At 42.6% G+C, this 23,414-nt stretch overlaps 1 protein-coding gene across 2 annotated transcripts in view; it reads left to right on the top strand.

Annotated features, from left to right (window-relative positions):
• ATF6 (activating transcription factor 6) overlaps nucleotides 1-23,414 on the top strand; it is a 129,216-nt gene that overhangs the window by 83,748 nt on the left and 22,054 nt on the right. For both annotated transcript variants that reach the window (XM_063133794.1, XM_063133786.1), the window contains exon 15: nucleotides 130-214. In XM_063133794.1, the coding sequence (XP_062989864.1) occupies nucleotides 130-214 (85 nt within the window). The remainder of the gene's footprint in view (nucleotides 1-129; nucleotides 215-23,414) is intronic.

Below are 23,414 nucleotides of genomic sequence, written 5' to 3'. Positions count from 1 at the left end.
TTAGGTGGGGACATAACCTGTTCCAAACTCTGGTTTCTTCTGTTATGGAACTTTTACAAGTTGTGAATGAGCCCTTTCCCTGCACACAGTTTCCCAGCACAACTTTATGCATACTTCCATGTTTTCCAGGATCACCTGTTGTTGCCTGCTACCACCCATAATAAGACCAGGCGGCCGAAGATGTCCATAGTGTTGCCAGCAATAAACATCAGTGGTGAGTGTTAAGTGTAACGTTGGAGAATAAGCTGCTGTTTTACAGCAGTCAAATTGCCTCAGTTGCTTATGGAAATGTAAGTTGCATTCAACAGTTTTAAGGTACAGACTCGTCTGATGGGTCAAAGTAGAAATATTTATTAGTAACCATGGTGTGGTGGTAAGTTTTGTATTTTTGAATAAGAGCCAGTTTAAGCATTCATCAGAATTGAGGGATAATGCTTTTCCCAAGATGCAAGTGTGGGGAACTGCATGTTAGAATGAATTCTAAAACACAGCACTCTTATATACACAAAACTAGCATGTTATGGAGAACAGTTCTTTCTCTCTGGCTTGCCATTATGTGTACAGGGAGATATGTGTGAATGTGTGTGGGGGGGAGTACATTGAAATATTCAGCGCCCCGCCCCTCACAGCTTGAAATGGTACCAGTCTAGGATTGCTTGACTACTTGATTCTGGTGAAATTACAAACTGCCCGTAACATAGAAGATATAGTTTCAAAAACCAATCATATTTATTATTATTTATTTATTTATTTATTTAGCTAGCACCATCAGTGTACGTGGTGCTGTACAGAGTAAAACAATAAAATAGCAAAACCCTGCCGCATAGGCTTACATTTTAATAATATTTTATTTCATTGGGATGTATATCCTACCTTTAAAAACTCTTCTCACAAGGGGGCTTGCACACACACACACACACACACACACACATGTACACACTCGTGCGCCCACATAAACTATGTATACATGTACATACAAATAGTTCATACACACAGCCATACACACAAAGACATCAAAACCAATAAAAATAATCATACAATACATATAGTAAAAGCAGCAGTTTAACGAATTTTTAAAAACCATTCATTCAGTGCTAGTCTGTTTGCTCACACTTGTTTTATTTTATTCTTGTTGAATGGTTTTTATACATCATCCAAGCTATTTTTTACTACAGAAAGCCAGTTAATAAGTTTTGTAAATAATGAATAGCACCTATATGTTTCTCTTAAGCTGACTAAAACTGTTTTCTGATGAGGAAGAATTTCATCAAAGTGCTGCAGCTTTTGACCTTTTTAATAGTTATATTTTTCCCAAAAAAATGACAAAATGAGATCAATTATCTAGCCATGCGGCAAAATGAGAAATACTTATGAAATGATCATAATTTGTTTTTGGTATTAGCCTGTCTGAAAAATGCTTTTAATATCTATGCAATAGGAACTGTTTCTTAGCAGAGCTGGGCTTTCACACCTGCAAGCATGTGGTTTATCACTTGCAGGCTGAACTCTCTTCTTGATAACAATATGGAAACTCTTACATTTTCTTGGAAATGTTCTTTGTTCCTTCTTGCAATCAAAGGCAGTTTTCAAAAGAAAGTGAACAGAATGATTTATACTCTTGTTCTGCATAAGAAACCCAGGAAGGGCTGTGAAATTACATTCAGTTGCACCATTTTTTTAAAGTCAACAAGTATATGCACTGGGAAAAAGATGAGTGTCTGGGGCAAGAACTGAGATAGCAAAGCACATCAAGGCAGAAGGATGGTTCGCTGAACTTTGTCCATCTATTTAAGAACATATGATGGCTTCTGGATTGGGAGATGCGTGGGCATCTCAGAGAGAGAAATCAACTCTATGTGCCTCCGTGTTTAATTCCAGTTATGAAATTCAGATGTTTCTTGGTGCACGGATGAAGGGTGTTTTAACTTGGTTCATGGTTTAATTTGTTTTTAGCTGTGCATATTTATTGTTTTATACTGTATGCTTTTATCTGTACACCACCCTGAGATCTTAATAATATAGGGCAGGATACAAATGTTTTAAATAAATAAATACATTTCTCTTGGAGGCCCTCTCTCTCCTTTCTTCTTCCTGCAGATCCTTGTACCCTGGTCAGCAAAGTGTGGTTCGTTTGTTACTTAGTTTTAAACGGAGAGCCAAGCCAAGAGTGAGAGAGGCTGATGGGACAGCCTCTTTCTCCCCATCACTTGGAGTGATTTGCTACCAAATGCTGTTTGTTGCTGCAGCCATCACAGCCTCCAGACACCCTGATAAATTAAAAATAAATAGACTTTAATTGGCAGCTGAGAGAACAGCTATCTACCTATGTTGGCCAGATGCTGCTGCTGCACATATTGGTAGATACTGGGGACGGTTATTTTAGCCACAGAACTCAAAAGCTTAGATGTCTCTCATGCTGACTCATAATCTGGGGCTCCATGTTCCTCCATCCATTAAATTGTATAACACTGTGTGCACCACCCATTAAGCCCATAACTCTCTTGTGTAGACATAGCCAAAAGTTGTTTCTTCAGTGATGTGTGTATATGTGTGCACTGCCCTCCCAGACTGACTCTGCCTATTGAGCTGATCAGGTGATTCCTTAGGTGCTTTTATTTTTACTTTTTTCTCCTCGCCCCCCAGTCCCTGCCTTACACATCCTTTGGAGGGGTCATACCCAAACTTTGTTGCAGCTGCTCCTTCTGATCTTCCCCTGGGTGTGGTGTACCAGCAGAGGCCAGGCGGTAACTGGGACATCAGTGGCCAAGGGGTATGGGCCACGCCAGGGACCAAGGCAACAGAATCTTTCAATCCAGGCCTGCATATCAGCTGAAGCCTGAGTGGAGTAGTGTCTGAGCAGGCAGAACCAATGACCATGCCATGAAGGTGCTGTCACCACTTTGCTTCTTACGAGGAGAAAATTGACAGAATTTATTTATTTACAATATTTATAAACCACTTTTCACCTAAAAAAAAAAGATTCCCAAATAAAGAATGGTAGAAGAGAAAGAAAGAGAAAGAAATAAATGCTTATTCTCCTGCTGAGGACTTCGTATAATTGATTCTCTTAGGATGATGGACTTAATATGATATTCACTGTTGAGTCTTCACAGTGAGCATTACAGAATTCTATACAGTTTGACAGCACAACTATGTCTTTTTAATTCTGTTGGGGCCCCTATTCATTAGGTTCTAAAAGGGCAGCATTTTGCATGAGAACTTGGAAGTTCTTTTGTGATTATTGCATACATTAGCTAATGCTCCCTTCTGTGTAGTGGTTAAATCCTGAGTATGAAATTCACTCCTTTCTTTCTCTTCATTTATTTATTTATTACACTTATATACCACCCCCATAGCCAGAGCTCTCTGGGCAGTTTACAGAAATTCTAAAATTGAGATAAAAACAAGTATACAAAATTTTAAATTTTAAAACACACATAAAGCCTCTCTCGGAGTAGGCACCCAGAGGAGGACCTTAGATGTTGAACGTAGTGACCGGGTATATTCACGTCGGGAGAGGCGTTCCGTCAGGTATTGTGGTCCCAAGCCATGTAAGGCTTTATAGGTCAAAACTAGCACCTTGAATTGGGTTTGGAAACATACCAGAGCAGGTGTTATATGGTCGAACCTTCTGGTTCCCGAAATCAATCTGGCCGCTGCATTTTGCACGAGCTGCAGCTTCCGAACCGTCTTCAAAGGCAGCCCTATGTAGAGTGCATTGCAGTAATCTAACTGGAGGTTACCAGAGCGTGGACAACTGAAGCCAGGTTATCCCTGTCCAGATAGGGGCATAGCTGGGCCACCAACCGGAGTTTGTAAAAGGCACTCCGTGCCACTGAGGTCACCTGAGCCTCAAGGTTATGTTGCAAACCTAATTTAAAGCAGCAATGGAAAATAGGAGGCCCTTCAAATGTTGTTGAACTCCAATTCCCATCATCCCTCACTATTGGCTATGCTGGCTAGAGCTGTTGGGAGTTGCAGTCCAACAACATCTGGAGAGCTGCATATTCTGCATTGATAACCAGGCATAGTTCCTGGCAACTTTGCCACTGAGATGCCTGTTTGAACGTTCATTGCTCTGTATTGGTGATTTATGACACCTGTCTTGTATGAAGGGGAAGGAGACTGGATAGAGCTGCTACCTGGAAACCTGTAGTCTGGCCCAGATCGAGGATCAGTTTAGACATTAACATTTCATGCTTACATGAGTCATCCTTTATTATGATTATTTATACCTTACCTTTCATGATATAAGAAGTCCAAGGTGACAAGGTCCAAGGTAGCATCAGTGTACATTAATAAAATTGCAATGAAGCATACCAGAACATAACAAGTCATCGTGATCTTTTTAACAATGCAGTTGGTGGGTTGGGGTGAAGAGACCACAGAACAGTCCATTTGGAGCAGGCTGTTAAGGCCTTTTTGCGTTCCTCTCTCAGCCTCCTGCTCCTTCCCACAAGGCAGTGGATGGTAAATGGCCCTGAGGAATGGGGGCCAAAGGTAGTCCATTTGGATCAGGTTCCTTATCACAGGGCAAGTGTGTGTGTGTTTGTGTGTGTGTGTATGCAAATTTACTATGCAAATGTAACCCATGTGCTGGATGGTCGTGGACTAGCAGCAACGTGTTGCAGTGACTAGAAAATGCTGCTAGATAGTCTAATCTCTTGGTTCATATGCCTCTTTACCCTTGAGGTAAAGAGCTCAGATAACTCCCTGCATTGAGCAGGGGGTTGGACTTGATGGCCTTATGGGCCCCTTCCAACTCTACTATTCTATGACTCCTATGACTGGGCATGTTTAGCCTAGAGAAGGGAAGATTGAGAGGAGACATGATAGCACTCTTCAAATACTTGAAAGGTTGTCACACAGAGGAGGGCCAATAGGGAGGTTGTGGGCTCTCCCACACTAGAGGCCTTCAAGAGGCAGCTGGACAACCATCTGTCAGGGATGCTTTAGGGTGGATTCCTGCATTGAGCAGGGGGTTGGACTCGATGGCCTTGTAGGCCCCTTCCAACTCTGCTATTCTATGATTCTATGATTCTATGAACTCGTGTGAGAATGGAATGTGATATTGAAACCAATCTCCGGAGAATCTTAGCTTTTGATCTGAGAGAGAGAGAGAGAGAGAGAATAGTTTCTAGCGCTCACAATTGTGGAAATATGTTTTAAAATGTATGGTATGTTGTCTGCAGAGACTCCCCCCGTGATTCTCTCCTTGGTTGCCCATACCTCTCCTCTAGCAACCAGAAGGGGACCTTGCCCCCAAATCTCAGCATCTGGAAATATACTGACAGAGAGCAAAGCTTTTGAATTGGGATAAGTTTATACAGTGCAGAGATATTTGGGGGAAATTCTACTGATTTAAGAAACACATTTTGAGCTTAATGCTTAGGTTTACTTTTAGCAGAATATAGATTATTTTTGGTATAGAGTACAATTGGCTCAGCATATAGCTTCATAAGTAAGCAAGGTTATATATGCTGTAGCAAATGTGTTTTATTTGAGAAATACAAGTAACCATTTGGGACTTTTAAAGTTCGTTTTACTCCCCAAGTTCCATTTTATTGCATTTCCTGTAGGGAGAATTATAAGCGACTCTGCTTAGGAGTGGTTGTGTGCATGGAAGAAGGTACGTCTACTACAAAATGCCTAGTTCTGAGCAGGTTTAGCAGTCATGGCTTCCCCCAAGGGACCTAGGGAATTATAGCTTCATGAAGTTTCTGAGCGGTCATGATTTATAAACCATCAGTCATTTTTTGAATTTCCTTGTATCAGGGGTGGGCAACTTGTGGTCCTCTATATAATGTTGGACTACAGCTCCCATCAGCTCTTTGCCAGCATAGCTGATGGTAAAGAATCATGGCAGTTGTAGGTCAAAACAACTGGCTGCTCCTGCCTTAGTTAATTGTATTCCATTTTTAGTGGTGTTTCATCATCCTAGATATTCATGTTACAAGTCCCTTCAGTTACATTCAAGGCTCAATTGAGATATCTTGCCCAGCCAGTTCTCTGAAGGAAGGAAGGATGCCAGTCAGTATCCCCCAGAACTGTCTTGGCTAGCAGCCAGGTCACAAGGTTTCAACAAGGCTCTCTAAGAACCTGCTGTGTAGCGTTGGTCAGAAGGCCTTTTCCTTTCCTTCTATGACTCCTCTTCCTTCCTGACACATCCAGGTTGGAATTGGCCCCAGTCACAGGTTATGGTGGGAGTCAGACCAGTTGGGCTACTGCCCGCTTGGTTGCTGTGGGGAGGGCCAGTTCTGGGCACCACACTTCAAGAAGGACGCAGTCAAGCTGGAGTGTGTTCAGAGGAGGGCAACCAGGATGATCAGGGGTCTGGAAACAAAGCCCTATGAAGAGAGACTGAAAGAACTGGGCATGTTTAGGCTGGAGAAGAGAAGATTGAGGGGAGACATGATAGCACTCTTCAAATACTTAAAAGGTTGTCACACAGAGGAGGGCCAGGATCTCTTCTCGATCATCCCAGATTGCAGGACACGGAATAACAGGGCTCAAGTTACAGGAAGCCAGATTCCGGCTGGACATCAGGAAAAACTTCCTGACTGTTAGAGCAGTTCAACAATGGAACCAGTAGGGAGGTTGTGGACTCTCCCACACTAGAGGCCTTCAAGAGGCAGCTGGACAAGCATCTGTCGGGGATGCTTTAGGGTGGATTCCTGCATTGATGGCCTTGTAGGCCCCTTCCAACTCTGCTATTCTATGATTCTAAGGGGTGGGCCTGCTGCCTTCAGCCCCATTTTCTCTTGGCTTTAACAGGTGGGGCAATTGCAGGGCTCTTTGGCGCCAGTCTTGCCTTGGTATCAAGCTGTGGCATGTGCCTCCTCCGTGATTGGAGAGCACCCAGTAAAGGTAAGCCACATGCAGTGTGGATCCAGGGCAGGCCTCACTGTGCAGTGGAGTAGGAAGCCCCAGTGGGCAGTTTTAGGTGCTTTGTATGGTCTTCCCCTCCTCCCGGATGTGCCACTTCCCAGTCAGGTTGGCACACAGTTGAGAAAGCAAATGTGAGCCACATGAGGCTTGGCTTGGCCTGGGTGCTTTTTTCCTTCTGATAGAACTGTTGTGGGGCAGGAGAGAAGCGAGTGTTTAGAAAAGCTTAGGAAAAAGGCAAGTAAGGGGAGGCCTGCTAGAGGTGTATAAAATTAAGCATGGGGTGGAAAAAATGAATAGTTTTTTCCTTCTCTCATAATACTAAAGCCTGCGGGTAGCCAAGTAATATAATCTAAGCCGACACACCACAATACTTCCTAGCCATGAGATTGTGCAGGCAGAGGTACCATATCGTCAAAACAGAGCTGGGTTAGTTTTTTTTTTTTCTGTAGTGAAGAACTAGCAAAACTGTCCCAGTTTTGTTCTGCAGCTGTTTGCACAGTTGTAGATGTTATATTTCTATCGGTGCTTTTATCCAAAATCATTTAATTTCACTGAGATGCTGGTTTGGGGCTCTGCTTACTCACTACTGTAAAAATGAAGTTAGTTGGATTATGCTATCGAATATGGTGATGGTTTTACAAAGGGAAAAGCCTCCAACTCTGTGGAGTTGGAGGCTTTTATAGCATAGGAAGGATGCAGCTGTTTCTTGAAATACTTTGAAAACCACAGTAACGGTTTCCCACTGATTTATTATTGGGCCTAGTGTAGTAGCATCTAGTGCAGAAATCCCCAAACTCTGCCATGAGAAATAAATTAAACCGTTTAGACCAGTGGTTCCCAAACTTTTTCAGGTAACCACCCCCTTGGTTCCACAAACTCATGCCCAGTGCCCCCTACCCTACACTATAAAAATCATTATTCGGAATAGCGGTTTTCAACAAGCCACTGAGGAAGATAATAACAATAAAATTCAAAAGAGTAACAATTAATTGAATATTTATTCAAAATCCAATTACATGTTTTTAGTTTATTCAATTAAAGATAATTGATGAACTTGATCCAGTGACATCATCTTTTCAAAGCCTGATAGTCATTTAGCAAGAATATTAGATATCAAGTTTAGTAACTAGGGTAGAGTACTTCACTATTCTGTAAATTCTTATTTCCTTCTGTAACCAAAACTCCTGGTATGATTTCTTAAACTTTGGCTTCAGCTCAATGACATTTTGTTGCTCAATTGGCCCCTTTAAATGGGAAGCACCAGCCGCAGGCTTGCCGAGGGAGGGAAAAGAGAGCGAACGCCTCTGTTTTGCAGCCGGCATGGTGGGGCACACCAATACTCTTCATTAGTATTTTGGTGCTTTTGAAACATTTCAATTCACTATTAAAAGGACTCTTCTTAAACGGTATTAATACATGTGTGGATTCTTCCCCTATATGTCTTGGGACCAAACTACCTTCTCCCATAAAAATGTCCCTGGGTTTTAAGACCTTCTGGAGAGGCACTTCTTGGAAAAGACCACCTCGAGCGCCTGCCTGCCGCCCCCTTGCCTCTTAACGCCCCCTATGCAATCCCCCCCAAGGGGGCAGTACCGCCCACTTTGGGAACCAGTGGTTTAGACTATGAGCCTAAAGTCCCCACTCATTCATACTTGTGTCTTTTATTTTAATTTTGGTATCTAAATGCAAGAGTATTTATGTTTGTCTCGGTTGAATTTCATCTTCATTTCAACCCAGTGTTGCATTCTGTCAAGGACCTTTTGAATCTTGATTCTCTCTTTTATGATGTTAGCTATCCCTCCCAGTTTTGTGACATCTGCAGATTTGATAAGTACCTTCTCAACACCCTCCCAGGTCACTTACAAAAAAGGTTGAACAACATAGGGCCTAGGACCATGGTCTGTGGTATTCCGCTCAAGACCTCCCTCCAGGTTGATGCAGAGCCATTAATGAACATTTGTTGGGTACAGTTGTTCAACCAGCTGTGGATCCACCTTCAGCCCACATTCCACCATTTTCTCAGCAAGGATATTGTAGGACACAGGTGGGCAAACTTCAGGTTCAGCACCTGTCTTGTTTTTACAAGAAGACTGAGGTCTACCAACCAGAGCCCAACAGAAAATGGTGGCTCTGGAGACAGAGTTCCATTATCTACTGCATTCCATGAACTGGAATATATACAAATCTACATGTGAATTTCCAGAAAACAGTGGTTCGTCTAACACAATATTCTCTAAAACTGGCCAGCTAAGCTGAACAAAAAGCTGGTTAAAACCAATCAGTTATGAACGATGAGGCTGGGAGATAAGCAATTAGCATGGGGTCAGCCTTGTCAGAGATCTTTTTTCTTGGAATTTTACTTGCTCTCATTAAAGTATGGAGAATAAGAAAAACTTGTGGATCTATTGTAAATCACCCAGATCTTAATTTACTTTCTACCTGCCCCGTCATAAACTATGTCAGATTAATATAGTAGTAACCCTACTAAAATGGAGACATAGTTGGTCCGACATGACTTATTCTTGATAAACCCTTGCTGACTACCAGTAATCAACACATTTATTTGTTTGATTATTACACTTATATCTCACCCTTTTTCCTCCTGCAAGGAGCCTAAAGTGGCTTACATAATCCCCCTCCTCTCCCATTTTATTCTCACAACAACAACCCTGTGAGGTAGGTTGGGCTGAGAGTTAGACTGGCCCAAAATCACCCAGTGAGCTTCATCGCCAAGTGGGGACTAGAACCCAGATCTCCCAAGTCCCATTTCAACATTCGAACCACTGCACCGCACTGCTTCTCGTTGACCTGGTTTGCACAATTGTGGCTGGGGAAATGAGCCACAGTTGCTTATTTCCTCTGCTGCTGATGCTGGGGATATTAGCGCAATTACCCTTAGCTGTGTGGCTTGTCGTATTGTTTAAACCTGGCCAAGGTGGCTTGTTGCCATGAGTAACAAGCCACCCAGAACCCGTGGTCTGTTATAAAGCACTACATGGTTTGGGTCCAGGTTACCTGCAGGATCGCCTTCTCCCATACTGTCCACCCTGCACACTCAGGTCCTCTAGGGGGAACTTACTTCAGTCAGCCAAAACTAGGCTGACATCTGTTACCCAGAGGACCTTTTCTTCTGTCGCCCCCAGATTGTGGAACGGCCTACCAGAGGAGATTCGTAAAATTAACTCTCTGTGATTTTATGACAGCTTTGAAAACTAGCCTTTTCCGGCAGGCCTACCCAACCCAGATGAATGTGAAATCAAGTATTTTTAAGATGTGTTGATTATTGTACTAATGTTGTTCCCTGCCTCAATCCAAAGGGAGAGGCGTGTTGTTGTTGTTGTTGTTGTTGTTGTTGTTGTTGTTGTTATTAGATTCTGGGTGGCTTGCTTCCTCCTGACACCATGGTCTTATCCATGCATGAAGGCCCCTTTATTCTGCCTGTGCCATTGGTCTTGGGCATGAAAAGGGTTGAATTTCCACAAGTGCTGCCTTGGGAGGTCCTGGATTTCAGCATCCTTGCCTCTGCAGGGCTTTGTGAATTCTGCCACATTCTGCATGGGGTATGATTGAATCATCCACTCCCTCTCAATGCAGAGATTCTGCAGAACTGTCAGACTGACAAGAAGCTTGCCCTTTGCATTGCTATTTGAGTCACTGCTCCAGACTACACTCACAACAGTAATTCACACAGAAACACAGGGGATGAATTCCTCTGAGGCTGGCTAGTTCTTTCTCTTCCGTGCTAAACCTTCTTGGGTATAAACACAAAGCACGTCTCTGCTTCCCAAACATCTGATAACTATGATATAATGGTTTCACAGATCCAATCAGATAAGTTATCCCCTTTAGTTCAGCGCATGCTCATGCATACAAAATAGAAATGAAGCAACTTCTCAATTTCTTGGTTGCAACATGTGGCTTCAAGCCCATGGAAATCAATACTTAAGGATGTATGGCTGGATATATATGGAAGCAATGACAGTGAAACATGCTTAATGGGCTCAAGATCAAGTGGGTGAGTTGCTCTTCCGCAGGGCAACCAAAGTGGATCTCTTGGATTTCTTTGCTGAAGCAGTGGCTCATTAAACTAGAAATATCAAGCTGGACCTAAATTCAGGGTTTGTATAACGCATGGAAAGAAGCATGGATGTGCTTTTGGGCTTTAAAACGTACACGTGAAGGACATTTAAAAGAGAATGTTCTTTTTGAACTAGCCCTTAGTATCCAAAACCACTGAAGCAATATCTCAATTTGGGGTCACCCCAGTCCCTGACATCTTCCTCCTACGCTATTAAAAACAATACTGCTTGATGATGATGATGATGATGACGACGACGACGATGATTCTTAAAAAATGTGCTTTGGGGAAAGGGAGGACTGATGCACAGGCTCCTGCCGTGTTGAGTAACTAATTTTAGTGAGATGTAACCGGAGGACTCCATGCAAGTGGGGGAGCCGCACCCTACATGAAAAGGGAAGGAAGGGCCTTTTCAAAGTGTAGGAAGTTATACAGTGTCAAATGTTTTGTGCTGGATTGGGTTTCTGCAGATCAGTCCAATAATCAGCATGTGGAATAAGTTAGCAGAATAAGCTACTGAGTCATAGAACAACAGTGAATGTAAGAGTAGACTGAAAAGCGCATGTAAAGAGGAAGCACGCTGAGAGGACCAGGAGGCCAAGGGACTCTTGGAAGTGAGCAATGCAGCGAATGGGCCCTCCACTTGCCTCTGCATTTCTCCCCTGGATGCATGTCTGTATAGGGAATTTTAGCCTGCAAAGCAAGTACCAAAGAATAACAGCAAACCATTTTGCAAACACATCTAAAAACATTGCTCTTGCTTTTTAGGGCCTGGCAGCTCTGATTATATCCAGATAGCACTCTTTTGCCCATGCACTTTCCTAACTGCTGAGGTCTGGCATATAGTTCCTCTTAAAAGCTTGTACTCTTTGTGGTCTTTTGCTTGACGTAATAATACTAATTACACTAATATGGATTTTGTGGTTTTGCTTATGGCCAACATGGCGACCTCTGCTTTTTGTTACCCTGAGAGCTTTGACTATAAAGCAACTCATAAATTAATTTAAATAACTAAATAAACAAATAAAAGGGATTGTTAGCTTGGAAAAAAGGAGGCTAAGGGGAGCCGTGATAGAGGTGTACAAAATTATGCATTTTGGGAGACATTTTTCTCCTTCTCTCAAAATGCTAGAAAACAGAGTCATCCCATGAAACTGATTTTGGGGGGGGGGAGGATTCAGGACAAATAAAAGGAAGTACTTCTTCATACAGCACATAGTTAAATTATGGAATTCACTACCACAAGATGTAGTGATGGCCGTCAATTTGAATGGCTTTAAAAGATAAATTCCTGGAGGAGAAGGCTATCAATGGCTACTAGCCCTGACGGCTGTGTGCTACCTCCAGTATCTGAGGCAGTAAGCCTGTGTGCACCAGTTGCTGGGGAACATGGGTGGGAGGGTGCTGTTGCACCATGTCCTGCTTTATTGGTCCCTGACCGATGGCTGGTTGGCCACTGTGTGAACAGAGTGCTGGACTAAACGGACCTTTGGTCTGATCCAGCATCAGGGCGCTTCTTATCCACTCAGATAAGTTATCTGTTTTTTCCCCCTTCAGTTCAGCACATGCTCATGGGTACAAAATAGAAATGACGCAACATCTCAGTTTCTTGGTTGGAATCAATAGTAAAGGATGTATGGCTGGATTGGAAGCGGTGACAGCGAGACAATGCTTAATGGGCTCAAGATCAAGTGGTTGAGTTGCTCTTCCACAGGGCGGCCAAAGTGGATCCCTCGGTCTGATCCAGCATCAGGGCACTTCTTATGTTCTTAAAAAAACAATAAATAAAATGAACAACAGCTTCAAGTTTCACTCTTAAAAACAAACACTTAAAAGTAGGAGCAGTGACTACAGTGTTTTTAAAGCATAAAATAAATATCAGCACAGCACAGCTTTTGGCTGACCAGCCACTCCAGTCAAGATTTGGGAACCTCTGCAGTAACCACATTCTTGATAAGGCGTCGCATCTTATCTTAGCTTTCTGAGTGCTCCTGAGTAACATGTACATAGAATCATAGAATCGCAGAGTTGGAAGGGGCCTACAAGGCCATCGAGTCCAACCCCCTGCTCAATGCAGGAATCCACCCTAAAGCATCCCTGACAGATGCTTGTCCAGCATATTCCAATACCTGGTTGTCATACGTTCACATTTTAGGTGTCCACATTTTAAAGTCTTCAGTGGCGCCATGCAGGTGTTTTGCCTGCATATTGTATGTGAGGGGCCAAATTGTTGGAGGCTAGCCAGCACCACTTCCTGTGTCCCTCGGCATTCAGGTGTGTCCTAAAGACTTTTGCATGTTTTGTGCTCAGGTTTGTAGGGGGAGTCATAAGTGTGTTCGGCTGAATGTGCTTACAAGCCTCGCTGAGAACAGGAACCCTGTTTTATCAAGGTTCCCAAATGTGTGTAAGTGTGTAAGTGCATTCAGCTGAGTGCACGTAGAACCCTCATGTAGACATTCATGGTCAACACATGAAGATCTACAAAGGAGTGTGGGGATGTTTGGGTTGTGTTTCCATGTGCACCCTCGCCCCCACTACACTTTTAACTTTTGCTAGAGGAAGCTGAACATGTCAGTGTAGGACTAGGATCTACACCAAAAAATGTAATTTGGTCTCTTCGTACAAGAAGATGGAGGAGGAATTTTTGAAATAGTTTGGCCCTTTGCAGTACTCTTCTTTTCCCTTAGAAGTTGGTACTTGGGTGATCCATCCTTTGGGAGTGCACCCATACATTCCTTCTTTTGCTAGAGTAACTGTTTCAGTTTGCTCTAAGGTTTTTCATGTGTCTCTTTTGCTAGTGACCAGTGACTGGATTGAATGCTCTTTTAACCTGGCTTGGAGGGGAAGCTGATATCCCATTGTCTAGAACGTTGAAAACTCCGGGCTCTTGCCATCACTCTTGGTTGTTGGTCGGTCTTGGAGTGCAGAATGAAAGGCAGACTTAAGAATGTTACTCAGGAAGGCTGGACTTGGACGAGAAGCTGCTCTAGGGAAGTAGAAGAAGCAATTACAGCTGGGCATTCAAACAACATCGGGAAAGCTCTGGGAAGGGTGTGTTTGAATGTCTGGAAATTGGAAGAGGGTGGCTTTGGAGAGGGGGTTCTTGGTTTATTGAAACTCTCTGTGGTGCTAATAGCCCATTTTTACAATGTGCATGCCTTTCAGTGTATTTGCATACGTGAACAAAGTATATCTTCACAAAGTGGCCAGCGTCTTTTCATGTACAAAGGTCACTGAATTTGTGCCACTTGAGAGTTCATAAGTGTTTAGTCACTTGGACAGGAAACAACGGAGAAATGAAATCATAAAGTAAATTCTTTAGGGAGTTTTTATCATGCCTTGTTTTCTTAACTTTCCGTCTTATGTATTAAAGCAGCAGAAACTCATTTTTGGAGATGATAGAAGCTGACTGGAATGGGAGGATGCTTTGCCTCTTTAATGTTTGGGGAAGCTGGTTATGGTTCTCAGTTTTGGATGGAATAGGGTCTTTTTTGCTTTTTCCCATACGGGACATGATTTGCCAATAGCATTACTTTAAACACATCCTGTGCCCTATGGGGTAAAGGGTTGAATCATGAATTACTCAGCTTGTCTGGTTAGATACGTGTAGCTATCCCACCTAATTCGTAGGTATATCATACAAAATCCGCAGTGCAGGCTCCATATAGAACCACATTGTGCAAAAAACAAACAAAAAACCCTTCTGAAATTGAGGATACATATGCAAATCGGGCAAGTTCATGAATAATAAGCAAAACTGTATAAAAATCTTATGGATTTGCATAGTTCCTTTGAGCAATGATTGTCGGTTTCCTTGGCAGAGAATGTTAATGCTTTCTTGTTAACAGCTGTCTTACACATGTGGCTTCTAGCACCCATCAGGCTATAATCTGTAGAATATTGTTGTAACTGGTGAGAGTGAGGTTTGAAGACACGTGGTATAGTTCTGTTGCTTAAGCAAAGGAGGGGGGCTAGCTCTGAATACAGCCTGGATGTGTGATTGTCTCGTAACCATATGTTAGATCAGTGGTTCCCAAGGTGGGCGATACTGCCCCCTTAGGGGCGGTGGGACTGCATAGGGGGGCGTTAAGAGGCAAGGGGGTGGCAGGGTGGCGCTAGAGGTGGTCTTTTCTGAGATGCGCCTCTCCAGAAGGTCTTAAAACCCAGGGACATTTTTATGGGAGAAGGTAGTTTGGTCCCAAGCCATATAGGGGAAGAATCCGCACATGTATTAATACGTTTATTTTATTTATTTATTTATTTATTTATTTATTACGTAAGAAGAGTCCTTTTAACGGTGAATTGATATGTTTCAAAAGCACCAAGTCGCTAATGAAGACACATACCCTGCTTGGTGTGCCCCGCCATGCCGGCTGCAAAACAGAGGCGTTTGCTGTCTTTTCCCTCCCTCCCTCAGCAAGCCTGCAGCGAGTGCTTCGGATTTTGAATAAATATTCAATTAATTGTTATTGTTTTGAATTTTATTGTTATTATCTTCCTCAGTGGGTTGTTGAAAACCGCTATTCTGAATAATGATTTTTATAGTGTAGAGTAGGAGGCACTGGGCATGAGTTTGTGGAACCAAGGGGGCGGTGACCTGAAAAAGTTTGGGAACCACTGTGTTAGATGCTCTGTGAGCATAATGAAATATCTTACAATGAAACAGATTTACGTGAACATCTGATTCTGCCCAGTATGTTGTACAATTTTTATTTTAAAGTGGGTTTACCCATTTTTATTTTGGTTTAAACTCCTTTTCGGTAGGCATGACATGAATTATGATTGATATTTAATTTCTGTTCCAATAATATCAGCTCCCAGATCATGTCTTCTGGACATTGTTGTTGTTAACTTTTTAGGTCTGCTAACCTCGTTGTTGTCGTCAGCAACAGATGTTCAAAGGAAATTGCGAGATGTCTAATATCTTTATTATGGGCAGTTGGACTGGTAAAAAATTTCATGTGTGGTAGCTTTTGCGGACTGACTTGGATGATAATGCAAGTACAAGGGGGTCACTTTGTGATTTAGCGTCTTGAAAGAAATTTAGCATCTCAAAGGGACCATACCATGTCTTGAAAGTCAAAAGGGGCATTTGTCTGGACGTATTTCTAAAATCTATACAGTTATAGACTGGTCACATTTATTCAACTTTGCAGTGATAGATTGAGTGCTTGCAAGGACTGTGCTCCAAACCATGTGCTCCCTTGAGGGTTGTATTTTTTTAATCTTTAACGTGTTTTACAATGGAATTATAAACATATTTCTTCAGTCAGTCCATCTACAGATGGTGTCTCCTTTTCACAGTCTTTCCTGTACTGTAAGAGAGTGCGAGTTGACAAACTGCTTTTAGGAGCATGGGAAGAGGGTATGTTTGGTGCCTTTAGTTCACAAGGGACAGATTGTGGTTAAAATAGTCTTTTAGCAAGAAAACACCAATCTTAGCATGTAAATAAATTACATCATTTTTATGTAACCAAGTTAAACAGGTGGAAAATGTATGTAATCCTTGGGTGCTGCTCAGTGCTGTAAAGGCATTTTGGCAGCACATGATCAGACCGCATTCCTGATAGCAAGACTTTAGGGATTCCCCTCTCATTTGCAGTCCCTTCAGCTAGCTATGGGATCCTGTGTGTGTGTGTGTGTGTGTGTGCATTTAATACAGTGCTGAGAGAGGGACTGTCTGGCTTATTTCTCTTAGTACTTTTTGAAAAGTTTAGGCATAAGAGGCAGCATAGCTTTATACAAGGAAAGATAAGAGAGTGATCTGAAGGCATCCCATGTAGCTCAACCTCTGAAGTTGAGGATGTCCAGGCTTGGTTGGAAGACTGACCCTGCTCTCACTTCTTTGGGGCAAGGGTGGGAATTGCAAATACGTTTTGTTGGTTATTTTTACAGCATGCCCTGTTCTTCACGGGAGACAATAATATTTCCTTATATTACCACGTATACAGCAAATGGAAGAGGGGAAAGAATGGGGTGATGAGAATGGGGAGGTAAGTGTGATTATGTGGGTATTCTGTTGAGGGGGCTTGAAGTGGAAAACTAATCCTACCCGCTTTCGGGTTTGACCTCTCCAACAGGTTTGCATGTAAGCAATGTGATCCTTGGGCTGAAAACGATTCTCCACCCCTAATTTACCTAGAGCCCAGGCCGTCTAGCACAGGTGTTTCTATTTGACCGATTAGGGAGCTGAGAATGAAAGGCCACCCAGTGAAATTTTAGTTGACATTTGACCTGGACTTTCGCCTAAAATTGATATTTTTGTCAGCCAGTTTTAAGTGTTCAAAGCATGTCACCTGCCAGCTATCTGAAGGAACGCCTCCTCCCGTATGTACCTGCCCGGACCCTAAGGTCATCCTCAGGGGTCCTTCTCCACGAGCCCCTGCCAAAGGAAGGGAGGCAGGTGGCTACCAGGAGGAGCAGGGCCTTCTCTGCTGTGGCACCCCGGCTGTGGAACGAGCTCCCTAAGGAGGTTCACTTGGCACCTACGTTATATGCTTTCAGACGCCAGGTGAAAACCTTTTTATTCTCCCAGCATTTTAACAGTCTATAAATAAATTTTAACTTGGTGTTTTAAATGTGTAATTTTGCATTGCTGCTGTTTTTATCTGGTTGAGCTTTTATATTGTATTTTATATTATGGTTTTATACTGTTGTTTTATACTTTGAATGTTTTTAATTTTTGTGAACTGCCCAGAGAGCTCCGGCTATTGGGCGGTATAGAAATGTAATAAATTAATTAATTAATTAACATGGTAGGAGGAATCTTTACAGTAGCCCTGTAAAGGAGGTCAGTAGCATTTCCAGATTATAGATGGTTTGAATCAAGGATCTCCTGGCCTACATGGTACACTATTAGACTACACCAGGTATGAACCCAAAAGCAGGTCTTTGTTGATCAGGCCAAGTAAGAAAATCCTAGTTGTCCTTCACTTTTAAGCAAGGTTAACTCAAATCCTGAGAGTTAATAGTAGTAATATGTTGATTCCATGCTGTGTCCTTGTAATCCATCATATGGGGCATGTTGACTCTTAAATGGAAGCAGCAGCAAACCAACCCCATCCTATCCCTCTCCCAGACCAGCCCTGTCTGTCTAGAATGTAGCAGGGTCCAGGCAGAGCTCATAGCTGAGCTCAGCAATGAGCCAAAATGTTTTCTCTCTCCCTTTCCTCACTCCCCATATTAGAGAGGGAATTGGGTGTGGAGGGAAGACTTCCTTTGGAAGCCCATGCCCTGGAGTCTCCCACCCTGGCTTTCCATGCTTTACTAGCAGCAAGGAAGGCATTCTCTACACACCCTCTAAAAGAAGGGAGAAGGTAACTCAAATACCTCCCCTGTACATCCTGCCTCTTGGCTCAGAGGGAATTCGATGGTTTCATCAGCCACAGCAACCCAACTTCCATTTAAAAAGCTGTCACTTTAGAAGATAGTGAGCCATCGCTTAACACACAACCCACAATTATTTCAGGATATGTGAAACAATGAAGGACCTGAAGAATGTTCGACAATGATCAGTAATTTGTTAATGGCTGCAAGAATTACAGTTCGATATAAACGGAAGCGAAAGATGCAGGATTCCCTCAAGTCAATACAATAGATTATGAAGGTTTGGGAACTTTTTTTTTAATAGTTTTTATTCTTTTCAATACTTAAACATTCATCAATACAATAACAAAAAAACCCAACATAATACATAAATGTTGAGTAAACTCAATAGCATATTTTCTAATTAATATGTTGACATAAACATACTTAACATAAAAGTGCACCCCCCCACCCCGGAATCTATTCCTGTTTCCAGAATCTCATTGTTTCTTCTGGAGGTAGATGGATTTAACCTTTTATATTTTTCTAATTTTCCAATAACTTCTTTTTTCAAATTACTTAAATTTTCTTTTTCTAAATCCTCTAAGTTTTTTGTAATTTTGATTCCCAAATATTTAATTATTTCTTTAATTTCCATATTCTTCTCTTTACTTTCCCAATCTTTCCCTTCTTTTTTATTATAATTAAATAGCAGTGCCAGGTTTGAAGGCTGTGGGCAAGACTCTTTCAAATGGCCCGCTGCTTTCTCACCAGTACTGCCTCCAGTTGCTATTGCTCCTCTTCCACCTTCTCATCACTTATACCACTTCCTTGGTTGTTTGACAGGCAGAGATCCTTAACGGGCTCAAGTTAAAGGAAGCCAGATTCCAGCTGGACATCAGGAAAAACTTCCTGACTGTTAGAGCAGTACGACAATGGAATCAGTTGCCTAGGGAGGTTGTGGGCTCTCCCACACTAGAGGCCTTCAAGAGGCAGCTGGACTACCATCTGTCAGGGATGCTTTAGGGTGGATTCCTGCACTGAGCAGGGGGTTGGACTCGATGGCCTTGTAGGCCCCTTCCAACTCTGCTATTCTATGATTCTATGATTCTATGATCATTTCTGATTTTGTCCAATGATATTTTATTCTTTCCATTTTCTCCAATGGATTCTTAATTGTCAGCAATGTATCATCTGCAAACATATTTATTTTTATTTTTTTGTTGCATCCTACTCCCTCAATATTGTCATCATCTCTTATCACGTTCGCCAATAGTTCTATGACCAATACAAATAGGACCGGTGAGAGCGGGAACTGGTATTTATGTAGAAACCCACCAATATTATTAGAAGAAGGTCTCTCCCATGTCTCCAGTTTACTATGATGGAAACACTAGTGAGGATTACAGCATACAAGCAGGCTTGTAGACAACAAAAAATCACTTTTCTTTCTTCCAGAATTTATTTGTGTGTGTGTGTGTGTGTGTGTGTGTGTGTGTGTGTAGGGGTGGGTGCTCCATTATAGAGCCAAAGAAATGGAAGAAGGGTTGTCATTGTAAGCCTTTCCAAATAATTTGCACATCAGAAGAAGTGTGATCAACCCCTGGGGAAAGAATTAAGTCAATAAGAATTAAATCTTTACCTCTGCCCAGTGCAGCGATCCATCAAGATAGCTATTTACCTGCTGCTGTTAGCAACTGGGAAACAGTTATCCTAATCAGGATCACTGGGGGTAGCAGGAAGTTATCTAGGTTTAAACCCTCCTCCTCCCAGTGAGCCTGACCAAGTAATCCTAACAAAGATAGCAGTGGAGAAACAGTGATAAATTCCCCACCATCCAGTTGATAGTTGGTCAGCTGGGTGGGAGGGAGGAGTGAGGAGTGGATGAGGCACCCCAGGGTCTGTGGGCCCCATGCGCCCCATAGGACAGGTTATAGAAATATTAAATATGAATAACTTTCTATTACAAATCCTATACTCATTTCCTTGGGAGAAAGCCCCATTGAACTCAGGAGGACTTATTCCTGAGTAGTCATATATAGAATTGCACTGATGTGCACATATTGCTATGAACTACTAATCTTAGAATTTACAAATCCTTTAAGTGTATTAAAATAATAGAGAACAATATTTTTCAATATTTCTTAAATTGCACAAATATAAACCAACAACTTGCAGCCTGACCTAGGATGAGTTACAATAACAGCACTATCACCTTAAAAAGATACGACAAAAATGTGAGAAGTGTGTCCGCAAATGTATGTTTAAGCTAAAAGTGGGTCACAGCTCTGAAAAGGCAGAAAGCGATTGATCTAAAACATCTTGAAGGAGAACAGCTGCCAATATTGGTATCTATTTTGCATCTGGGGAGGTCTTCTCCTCTCTTTGTTCTCCTGCTCATAGGTGCTACCATCTCTCCTTCTCTATTTCCGTTCTTTTCCACTCCCATGAATAGTAACTCGCTTAATCCAAAGGTATGGCAGTATCCCTGATAAATACTTATTTTTTTCTTCCCCACCTTCCCTTCTTTGATTGTCTTAAAGCTCATGGCTCGCAGTCTCTGGGAATTGAGCTTTTTGTTCTTCTCCCATCACATTCCATTCCACTGGAGCGTGGGAATACAACAAGGCACTGGAAATGAGTCAGGGCTGCTCTTGAGCCAGAGCTCTCCATTCTCTATCCATAAAAGGCTTAATCTTGGTCTCCATCTTTTAGCTCTCTTCCCCCGCCCCTCCTTGCATATTGTTTTCCGGTAACAAGGTCATAGTAGCTGCAGCATCAACTCTGGAAGAGCTCCGCCCCTATATGGCGGTCTTACTGCATCACCAGTGGAGGTGGTGGAGTTGCTCTGGGCAAGGGACTGTTTGCTCCCTTTCTTCTCATACAGCAAGTGCCTTGAGTACACCCAGACCACAGGAAAGGGCTACCCAACTTGTACACAAAATCCCGATTATTCTATGCTTGAAAAAAAATTATCATGTTCTGCATCAAGAAATTCAAATTCTGCAACTTGTATATATTATTTATTTATTAAATGTATAAATTTCATCCCCCATCTGCCAGGCACCCAGGGTGATGTACAGTAAAAAAAAAAATGCATTACAACTCATCATAAAATCAAGGAAGACAGGGAATTTAAGAGTGGTATTAAAATTGAAGAGCAGCAAAATATTATACAGAATTAAAAGCTGGACAGAACAGATCAGTGTTTAATGACCATCTTAACAATATAAGAAAGAATCATGGAATCATAGAATAGCAGAGTTGGAAGGGGCCTACAAGGCCATCGAGTCCAACCCCCTGCTCAATGCAGGAACCCACCCTAAAGCAATCTCACCTTCTTCAGGTTCCTTTGGAAGTAGGTGTTTCTTCAGATATCCTGTCCCCAAACTGTTTAAGGCTTTGTAGGTTAAAACCAAGGTATTAAATTCTTTCTAGAAACAAGCCTGTAAACGTGTTCCAAAACCAATATAATGTGGTCTATAAAGCACATTCCTGACTAAAGCCCAGTTGCACTAGCTGTAGTTTTTGAACACGTTGCAAGTGAAGCCCCATGTAGTGTGCATTAGAGTAATCTAAACAAAATTCACTATGGCCAGGACTTCTTTCTCTAAGAAAGGCCGCAACTGGTGCACCAGATGAACCTGGACAAAAGTACTCCTGCTGCCACCTGACCTTCTAGGAGCAGAGCCAGATCCAAGAGCACCTTTGAGGTGTGTACCTGATCTTTCGGGGGGGGGGGGGCGCTTTCCCATATAGAACAAGTTGTGCCCCCAATACCAGGCTAGGTTGTCTCCCTGTCGTTACTGAGCCTCTTTTTGTTCACCGACATCCAATCCCTCACTGCATCTGGGCAAAAGTTTAGGACTACTACAACGTCCTTGGCGTCAGTTGAAAAGGACGAGTACCATCTGCATAATGGTACAACTCAGCCCCCAGAATCGAAATGACTCCCCCAAGCTGCCTCATGGAGATGTTAACAGAGCCTTGAAGAACCCCACTGACCAAAAGCCGAGGGGCCTAGTAATAGTCCCCCAGCACCACCTCCTGGGGACGCTCAGACCAATAAGTCTAGAACTATTGTAAAACGGTGTCCCTACATCCCATATCAGCCAGGCATCATCCCAGGAGGATACCAGGGTCTTATCTACACCTATCACTGTTTCGCAACTGAGGAGGGATAATTGTGAGGTTTCCCACTTCCGTGATCGTTCCTCACGGGGCACACGCGAGAGAAGTTTCCCACAAGTAAAGGAGAGCCGTTGTGGGAGGACATGTGCCCCATGATGGCGCTTCCGAAGGTGTATTGGGGGAAGTGGACGGGACTGGACAGATGGGTAAGGGGCACAGAATTATTAATTTTAATAACTCCTCCGAGATGCGCATCAGCACAAATACACTGAAATGCAGGGGGGATAGGTACTATTGTGTTAAAAAAAAATTACAGTCAGCGCCAAAACACACGATAGCCAATCAAAAATAGCCGAAAATTGCAGACACCCACTCCCATCCAAAATCACTGGACATGGCTCTGACAGCTGGTTAGAGTGTTGGACTAGGATTTGGGAGATCTGGGTTCTAGTCCCAACTTGGCCATGAAGCTCACTGGGTGACTTGGGGCCAGTCAATGGGCCTGTTTAGACAACACACTAAGCTATCGTTAGGGCACTAACCCTTTTGCAGCAAATGGTAAGTGAGCATGTTTAAACCGTGGTTATGTAGCCACCATGGTTAGGAATGGCTGGCATGACATGCTAAGTCTTGGTTTACGTGACACACTAAACCATAATGTCTAGCTCAAAACACTTAACCACCATGGCTTAGTGTGTCATCTGAACAGGGTCACTAACTCTCAACCTCATCTACGTCACAGGGTTGTTGTGAGAATAGAGGAGGACCATGCAAGCCGCCTTGGGTTCCTTGCAAGAGGGGAAAAAGGCAGGCTATAAGTGCAGTAATGATAACAACAACAATTACAAAGGGGGGAAAAATTAAGAATTAAAAACAATACCCAACCCAACAAACCCACTTACAGGCCAGCAGTGGGGAGCTGGTTGTTTCTGTCCCAAATTGAGGCCTGAACCTTGGTTGAAAGGGGCTCAGAGAATTATGCAAGTCAAACTAATTTCCATGATTCTTTTAT

This window comes from Elgaria multicarinata, chromosome 1 (genome assembly GCF_023053635.1).
Source record: "Elgaria multicarinata webbii isolate HBS135686 ecotype San Diego chromosome 1, rElgMul1.1.pri, whole genome shotgun sequence".
Classification (NCBI taxonomy): Eukaryota; Metazoa; Chordata; class Lepidosauria; order Squamata; family Anguidae; genus Elgaria; species Elgaria multicarinata.
The sequence above is the reverse complement of the archived record's forward strand: the minus strand, read 5'-3'. Positions and strand labels throughout refer to the sequence as shown.